The 9,917-nt window shown below is 42.4% G+C and overlaps 1 protein-coding gene across 10 annotated transcripts in view; it reads right to left on the bottom strand.

The window, feature by feature from the left end:
* The window catches only part of LOC106877320 (oxidation resistance protein 1), a 367,386-nt gene that overhangs the window by 129,285 nt on the left and 228,184 nt on the right, over window positions 1-9,917 (bottom strand). The window contains exon 1 of one of the 10 annotated variants that reach the window (XM_052976274.1): window positions 6,690-6,988. The exons of the other annotated variants lie outside the window; for them this stretch is intronic. Coding sequence (XP_052832234.1) covers window positions 6,690-6,747 — 58 coding nt within the window. The 5' untranslated portion in view covers window positions 6,748-6,988. Of the gene's footprint in view, window positions 1-6,689; window positions 6,989-9,917 lie in introns of those variants that run through there. 10 annotated transcript variants of the gene reach the window in all.

Below are 9,917 nucleotides of genomic sequence, written 5' to 3'. Positions count from 1 at the left end.
TTAACGTGCAAGTGGCTGAGCACCCCACAGACACGTGTACCCTTAACGTAGTTCTCAGGGATATTCAGCGTGACACAGAGTGTGACAAGGCTGACCCTTTGGATTACAGGCACAACCAGAAACAGGAAGTAAGAGTGAGAGAAAGTTGTGGAGAAAGAGTACAGCAGGGTTCGCCACCATCCCCTGCCAGAGCCTCGTGGAGCTTCAGGTATTTTCGCTCAATAAACACTCACAACGCCCGGTCTGGGAATCGAAACTGCAATCCTATGACCGCGAGTCCGCTGCCCTAACCACTGGGCCATTGCGCCTCCACCTCATTTTTAATAATTGTAAACAAAAGAGAAAATGGTAATGCTAGTATTATTCAGAATGGCTAATTAAATATCCATAGGACCCTTCAGATCTTGTTTAAATAATATTATGTTGAGATATCTGAGGTATGGATGTATTGTGGAAAAGAAACAGTTACATCACTATGTGACATCTCAGTGATACACGTGCACCGTCAGAGGAATGATGACATCATTGGTAGTCACATGTAATTAACCTACTTAGGTAAACGGAGGAATAATGGCATTAGTAGGAGCTGTGTAATTAACTTGGTTTCCTGTAATAATACTGATCTCATCCCAGCAACATCATTAGGTGCTTTGAACAAGATAGGCATGTGATTACAACTGCGTATTTTATAATAGCTTATGACATTAACAGAAGTACTGTGAAACTACAAGAAACTGTTTTCCAGGAAAAGGACCTAGGAAAGGAGTTATAGGGAGTTAGTGACCCCATGGGAAGGGTATAATAGGCAAAAGGGTAGGGGAGAGAGCAAGATAAGGGGAAAAGATGACAGAGGTAGAAAGTGAGAGAGATGGAGAAATAGAGAGAAGGGGTGAGAAAAGAAGAAATAAAGAGATTACAGAGAGGTGGAGAAGGTACATTCTTTTACTGGCTTCAACCACTGGACTATGCCCATGCTTCAGCACCATCTTTAAAGGTTTTATGGCAATTATATCACTACGCTCCCACCCTATACCACAGGGGCAAACATAAACACATACATACATATATATATATATATATATATATATATCATCATCACTATTTTATCCCTTTAACATCTAAACTGGCCATATTGAGCCCAAATAGCCTGCTTTATGTTCAAACTAGCCATATCCAGCATCTTGCATTTACCCTGCAATGCCATTCTAAAAATAAACAATCACGTCTTTAAAATCCCTAAGCTACAAGATAATACATGATTTATATTTTAAAAAATGTTAATAAATAAACATTACATTTGACAGAATACCCTGGATGCTAATGGGTTTAACGTCTTCTTTTCTGTGCTTGCATGGGTCAGACAAGATTACACTGAAGCAGTTTTCTAGGGCCAGAAGCCTGACCTATTTTCAAGCAAGGTAAAAACCTTTCCAGGCTACTGAGCAACAAACAGCCTGGACATGGATTGTGAGGAGAAGAGGAAACGAATGAAACTGTTTAAATACATGTTTTTTTTTTTTTGTCTTTGCAAAGATAACACATGTTAAGACATGTCAAGAAGCCTGGACGCAGCTGTCAGAGCAGCAACCTGCAAGCAAACAATCTGCCGTCTGCATGGAGAGAGACACCATTGATTACAATTAATCAGTGGAAACACATGGAGATACGAGGAAATGGAAATATGAATCGTTCACACGTGCACGCACGCAACCCCCACCCCACCCACCAATTCTTTGCATAGATTGGATCTTGAAGCTCATAAAAAGCTAGAAATAATAGCAGGTGAATATCGGGTAAATACTTACATGCTATTAATTCTATGTCCAATTTCAAGAAAGAATTATTTCATGTTCCCTCAAAATTTTGGAAATTCTTAGGGTCACAATAATATGTGCCTGTGCGTGTGTGTTTGTGTGCATGCGTGCATGTATGCATTTGTGTGTGTGTGCATGTGTGTTTGCATGAGTGTATTGGTGTGTGTGTGCATGTGTGTGTATGTGTGTATGCGTGTTATTGTGAGTGTGTGTGTTTGTGTGAGAGCATGTACATGTGTGTGTGGGGGGGAGGGAGGCTTCCACAAAGTTTACGGTTCTGTCATATAAATTCATTCACAAGGCATTGTTTAGATCACTTTAACCTTTTTGTTACCATAAATTTGTTAAAATATACTGTCTTTTTTCTAATTAATTCTGAAAATAATTAAGAATTTAGGTCTTTGTTATTATTAAGCTGGCTAATGAAGAAATTAGTAAAATAACTTCGTTATTATCAAACTGGTGTTTGGAACATAAACTGATATGAAAATTCGATGGAAGGTTTTAATTTAGATCACTTTTAAAACAGTAAATTTTGTATTGTAGAACCAGGGGCATCTTCAGATGGGGGTGATGGTATGAAAATGGTTAAATAAGCCACATTTCTGCGTTATGTCAATCTTACTGTCACATTGTCGATGTTCCGTTTGGATAACAGAACCAATGCCTTAGTACAATTGGTCAACATTATGCTAGTGTTGTTGGTTTTGTTGATGATGATGTGAGCGAAGTTGTGGTGGGGAGACTGCTTGCAGCTAAGTGTATATGTGTATGTGTGCTTGTGAATGTTACATTCTGTGATTGCATGGAAAAATAATTGCTGAGCTAAAGATGGTCTGTACAATTTCTGTGTACCAAATTCACTTACAAAGCATCGATTGGTCTAGGGCTGTTAGTAGAAGACATACATGCAGTGTGGCTGAACCCAAAACCTCATGGTTGAAAAGCAAACTTCTTAACCACACAGCCAAGACTACACCAATCTGAAAATGGTAAAGACACCCTTTGGTCATGAATGATCATGGGATTGCACTTAGAAAGTTATCCCCACCTCCAAGGCATAAGTCCAGGCAAGGTTTTTTTATGGAAGACCAGTAGTCGCCCATGCATACCAGCCTCTCCTCTCCACACCATTATATGTACATAGTATAAAGGGTAGAGAATCCCTTTGGTCATGAATGGCCATGGAGTTGATCCAAGAAAGTTTCCATCCGAGGCACAAGTCCAGACAAGGTTGTTTATGGAAGACCAGCAGTCACCCATGACTACCAGTTTACTAGCTTGAACAGTGCTGACCTGGGGTTAAACAAGCATAACAACACAACCAACAATCCTACAGAGAAGCATTAGTATCAAACAACAACATCAACAACAAAATTCCCAGATGTTGGCACCCCACCTTCCAGATGTTGGCAGCCCACCCTCCAGATGTTGGTACTCCACCCTCCAGATGTTGGTACCCTACCCTCCAGATGTTGGTACTCCACCCTCCAGATGTTGGCACCCCACCCTAACACTGCTGTCATCACTCAGAGCAACATTTTTTGGTCGAGATGAATACAAACTCCGGTCTGGAATATCTTCATATTCCATCAGATATATATAAATAAATGACTGCTTTTATTCTAAAAATAATAATAATAATCCTTTCTACTATCAGCACAAGGCCTGAAATTTAGGGGGAGGGGGCTAGTTGATTACATCAACCCCAGTGCTCCACTAGTACTTGTTTAATCGACCCTGAAATGATGAAAAATAGAGTAGACCTCAGCAGAATTTGAACTCAGAATCTAAATAAAGATTTGTCAGCAGAACTGAAGAATCTGCACCCATTATTGTCAAGTATGTTGGTTGCAAGGATGAATCCAAAGAACCAGTCTTCAGCAACCTAACACTTACAATAATCAGTCCTTAATTATCGCCACAAAGGTGGTAAGTGAGGGGACACTGTAGGGACAGGTTATAAAAAAAGGGGCAGAAGAATTCACACTGGAATAGAATGAAATGAAAAACCAACAGTATGCACCGTGTGCATGAGGGTAAACTCCTAAAAAAAAGCGAAGACCACAACTTAGGGATTAATTAAGGAATACCCACAGATCCAAAACTGTTCTGGTTACGAAGGGTAAATGCTCTTTCCCACTTGTATTCCCCAGCTAACAGGTACAGGCTAAAAACAGTCTTGATTCACTCAAGCCTTCCTCGTCATCTCATTCACCTTTTGTTAAATTTTCCTGACGACAGCACTACCCACCTCTACTTTCACTTTCCTCTTCAAGTGGAATTTGAAAAACTTGATGTAGGCTTTGCTTGAGAGGAAAGTAGTGTCCATCCACAATCTTTTCCGTAGGTTCACCAACCATGCAACTGCTTTTTCCCCAGCCACCAACCTCCCTTTTGTGACCAGAAGGTGGTAGTACGGCGATGTTACGGGGTCGATGGTGGAGCAATCCATCTAACATGCAGCGACAGCTGTTTGACATAGCTCCACAATGCACCAACTGTTGCATCAAGGATCGCATAAGCAACGACTGCAGCTGCAGTATGCACACCACCACCACCACCACCACCACCACCACTATTACTAACATTATCATCATCATCATAAACAACACCTCTAACATCACAGATATGTACAACCAGCACCACTGACTGCAGTATCACCACGACCACCACTATCAACAATAACAAACCAACAGAGAGGTGAGAGCACCTGTGAGGTTGATCATCCTGTTAAATATAGCAACCAAACCTCCCTCAAATCCTAATTCACTATCTTTAAAAAATATATACAAGGGGGTGCTGGAAAGTTCCTGGCTTTAAGGGTATCACAAAAGCCTGGTTGGAGGTCCAACCTTCTGCGTTCTTTAACAGGGTTTAGAAAAACCGAAGGACTGCCGCAATAAGTGAGTGAATCTGAGAGGGAAATATGTTGAATAAAATCATAATTAATTGATCTTCGTGTATTTTCTTTTATCCCAAGCCAGGAACTTTCAGCATACCCTCATATAACCATAGATGCAGTGTGAATAAAAAGAAAAAAATACAAAAACGATGGGATGGTCAGGATAGGAATGCTTATGATTATAAGGTCTCCTTGATCTGGAGTAACCAAGGTGCTAAACAACAACAACAACAACATCTGCAACAGTGAGGCAACTGAGAGAACCTTATGTGAATATTTGAATTGCAAGAAATAGCAGCTAAATCTCATTTGAATAAGCAAAAGGAATGTCAGATAATATAGTTGTACATATCCCGAAAATGAAGAGGAGATGGTCATGGTTGGAGCCCCTTTGATCAAATATATTCTAGATCAGGGATGACTATGGGGGGGGGTCTATGCAATAACAACATTAACATTATTAAAATCAACAAGCAACAATGACATCATCATAAGCCATACTACCACCACCACCACCACTACTACCAAAGGACAGAGCAGTAACAACAACAACAGTAACACCAACAACAACAAGGGAGTTTCTATAAGGGTCCTTGATATGCTAGAAATAGCAACCAAATCTTCATCCAAACCACACCTTACTGTTTTAAAAAAAAGAGAGGAAAAGATGGGAACATTGGATAAGGTAGTCTGAGAGAGATATGATGAAATGGTCATGGCTGGGATGTCTTTCATCACAGATGTGTTTGATTATGGATGGGCCTGGGGTTAAACAACGATAACAACATTAGTCACACAACTATCACCATCAGGTTTGCTAAGCAACAACAACCACAACTATTACCACCACCACCACCACCACCACTACCACCACCATTACAACTGGCACCATTGACACCACAACAGACCCTCCACCACCACCACCACCACCACTGTTAAGAAAACAAACAATAGCACTACCACCAACACCACTATCATCATCATCATCATCATCATCATCACAACTGCTACCACCACAATCAAAACCAGCACAACCACCACCTTTACTAGCACCAACACCGCCATGACAACAACTACTAACATCAATAAAATCTCTCAGCAACAACAACAACAACAACAACAACAATGATGACTCAAAACACAGCAGCAACAAGTCAACAGGGAGTCTAAACTTGCTAGAAATAGTAGCCAAATCTTCCTCAAATTACATTCTCCCGTCTTAAAAAATAAATGTAAAACACACTGAATAATGCAGTGCTCGATATGTTCTGTGCATCGGTGCATCTTTGGGGTCCAGTTCTGTTTGGTCAGCATTGATTTGGGGGCTAAACAACACAGACACACCACCAACACCGATATCACAACAAACCCATAATTAATAATAGCAACACTATCACAAACATAACAAACAACAGAATGACCACCAACACTAACATCACAAACACCACCAAGAAAACAACAACACGAACGACAAGAACAACAATTGAAACCAGCAAAGGAGGGAGTCTGTGTGTGGTCACTTAATCTGCTAGAAATAGAGCCAAATTACCCCCAACAAACACCCTACTACTGTATTTGATTCAGGGCAGGTTGCATCAGATGGTGTTGTCTTGTGGATCTCTAAAAGCAAGATGGGATGGGCCTGGCTGGATTATCTGTGATCATGCACCAGTTAGTTTGATGGGGGTTCAGTCGAAGACGAACAACAACAGTAGCAATGATAACCAACAACAACAACAACATCAACAGTAGCATCAACATCATCAGCAACAACAACATTACCACCATCACCACCACCACCACCTACAACACTATCAACAACAACCACTGCCACCATCATCATCAACATCACCATCATCATCAGCATCACCATCATCATCAGCATCACCATCATCATCAACACAGCTATCAACAACAGCATCATCATCAACAACAACAACAACAACAACAACAACAACAACGTGACCTACCGTAAGTCTTTAGCGATACCCGAGGGATGAATAGATAATTATCGTTAAGCAGGTCCATGGTGACAACTGATGAAACAGGCTTGACAGCTGCATCAGAGATATGCACGCATATGCAGAGATGTCAGTCGGACGAGATGCATCAAGTATGCAGTGTGCAGCAACTGACACAGCTCTCAACAAAGATGTAAACCTCACTGTTTTCTTTGTGTATCAGTGTATCAGTGCATACATGTATGTGCACGCGCATGTGTGTGTACATGCGCACGCGCGCGCGTGTGTGATATGGAGAAGGAAGGTGTGTAATTTATTTTGTCAGTTCAAATGCTAGTAGTTCCTTCTCCTCTGCCCACCCCTCACGTTTTGTTTCTTATTCTTTTCCCCTCTTCCTCACTCCCCCTTTCTCACTGGCTCCCTCTCCTTTTTTTTCTGCCCTTCAATCTCTCCTCTGCTCACAACCAAACACTACACTTTCTCTTTCTCTACACCAGTCCCCCCCACCTCACTCCCTTATTTTCCCTTTCTGTCTCTCTCACCTCACTTTCTCTGCCTCTGCCTCTCCCTCCTTCCTCTCCCGCAATTGGCTTCCCTCACAGCCAATTACCTTCCAGTACAGTAGGTAGTACAACTATTGCAGCAGCAGCAACAACACCAACAACAATAACAACAGAAGAAACAGGAGCAGCGACATCAACAATCCCAGCTGCAACAAACAACAACATCATCATCATCATCATCATCATCAGTAGCAGCAGCAGTAGTAATAAACCAACCAGCAATATAAACAAACCAACGAGGAAGCCTCGATGGGAATTCTTCGACCTGCAAGAAATAGCAGCCAAATCACATCTCTTTCAAATCACCCCCCCCGCTACAACATTTGGGTGGGGAGGAGGGGGACAGGAAGGAAGGAAGGAAGGAAAGAAGAAAAAAGGAATGCATAGGATGATAGCAGTTCCAGAATGCACTACGTCTAAAAGAAATAAGACTGGATGGCCATGGCCGGAGAGCCGTAGGTGTCTGCTTGATCAGAGCTGTGTAGGGCAGGGGAAGGGGGAAGGGGGAAGGGATGGGCTCAAATCAACCCCGAAAAAAAAACAACAAATAACACCAACATAAAAAAACAGCCAGAATATTTTGAAGAGCAACAATCATTGTCATTATCATCATCATCGTCATCACCATCATCGTCATCATCATCATCAATATAAATAACAAGACAAACGTACAATAACACATTATTATAAGACAACAGGTGGAGAGAGTGTGTGTGTGTGGGGGGGGCAGCGTTATCAAAAACCTATCACAGAGAGAATTAAAGACGATTGGTGGTGGTGGTGGTAGGGATGAGGGCGGAGACGTAGAGATGACGGTGTTGGTGGTAGCAGTGGTTGTGGTGACAATGGTGGCAGTGGTAGTAGTGGTGGCAGTAGTGACTACCATGATTGTGCAGGCGGTGATGGTGTTGGTGGTGGAGATGTGGGGCTAATTGTGGTGGTGGTGGTGGTGGTGGCAGTGATGATTACATATTTATTCATGTAATTGGTGATGATGGTGATGTTGGGTGGAGGTGTTGTTTAGTTTAGCCCCAGGTCAAGCCTTGCTCAAGCAGACTTTACGATCATCTAGAACATTCCGATCATGACCATCCCATTGATTTATTCCTTTATTTTCCTCAAGGAATCCAGAACCACGTTATTTATCCTAAGCTTATCACGTGTGATCCGAGGGATATTTGCCTGCTATTTCTAGCAGGTCGAGCAACAACACAGAGGCCCCTTCACTGGTTTGTGATGACGGGGGTGTTGGTGGTGAGGATGTATTTGTTTATGAGGGTGGTGATGATTTATTGATGGTGGTGGTGGTGGTGGTGGTGGTGATGACATAGTTATTGATTGGGTTGGTGGTGGTGACGGCAGTGTAGTTACTGACACTGTGGCAGTGGTGGTGGTGGTGGTGGTAGTGGTGGTGGTGCTTGTTATTTATTGATGATGGTGGAGGTGGAGGGGGTGATGTAGTTACTGATGATGATGGGGGTGGTGATGAATTATTGGCAATGGTGGTGGTGGTGGTGGGTCGGGGATGTGATGTTATTTATTGATATCAATGGCAGCAGAGGCTGTGGTGGCGGTGGCAGTGGTGGTGGTGGTGGTAGTGCTGATATATTTATTGATGATGTCAGTGGTAGCAATAGTGATGATGATGATGATGATGATGATGATGATGATGGCAACGATGGTACTGATGATGCTGATGATGTATTTATTGATTTGGTAGTGGTGGTGGTGGTGGTGGTGCTGGGCGCAACAATAGGAGGAAGGGAAGATGTAGTGTTGTAGTTTATCCCCATCCCCAGGTCAACCCTGATGGAAGAGGAGAGCCATTCCAGGCATGACCACCTCTTCTTACATAGACAGAACAAGACTATTATGCTATGTTATCGAATGAGTCCTTGTTTTTTCGATAGAGCACAATGTGGTTTTGCTGCTATTTTCAGCAGTTTAAGAGACTTATGTCGATGTTCTCTCATAGCTGCTGTTGTTGGTAGTGGTGGTGGTGGTGGTGGCGTTGCAGAGATGTTTTTATGATGACGATGATGATGACGATAGAGGTGATGATGGTGGTGGTGGTGGTGGTGGTGGTGGTGGTGGTGGTTGTGGTGGCAGTAATAGAGGTTGTTATTGATGATAATGAAGATGGCAATGATGATGGTGGTGCCTGCTGGTATTTAGTCCTGATCAAGCAGACCTACAATGAAAAGCATTCCAGCCATGACCATTCCAACCCTTATTCATGCATAGTTTACCTTGGACAATACCATCCAATGTGTTCTAAGATACAAGAGGGCGATATGAAGGGGGATTCAGCTACTATTTCTAGCAAGTTGACTGGCCATGTAGAAGCTTCTTCTGTTGATGGTGGTGGTGGAGATGGTGGTGGTGGTGGTGATGAGATTGGAGGAAGACTAGGAAATGAAATAAATATGAAATGAAATCCAAAAGGAAGATGGGAAGAGAAGGAGAAAGAGAGAGAGAGAGAGAGAGAGAGGTAGATGAGGTGAAGAAAACATGGTGCAGAGATGAGGACGAGGTGGTTGCAACAACAGATGAGAGAGAGAGAGAGAGAGGAGCTGTTTGGAAGAGAAGAGAGATGGTGATGGCGATGGTGGTGGTGAAAGGTGAGCTGCTCCAGAATAGATGGAAGATACAAAGGAAGATAACAATGACATTT

The sequence above is a fragment of the Octopus bimaculoides genome, chromosome 24 (assembly GCF_001194135.2).
Source record: "Octopus bimaculoides isolate UCB-OBI-ISO-001 chromosome 24, ASM119413v2, whole genome shotgun sequence".
Taxonomy (NCBI): domain Eukaryota; kingdom Metazoa; phylum Mollusca; class Cephalopoda; order Octopoda; family Octopodidae; genus Octopus; species Octopus bimaculoides.
This window is presented reverse-complemented; position numbering and strand designations above follow the sequence as displayed.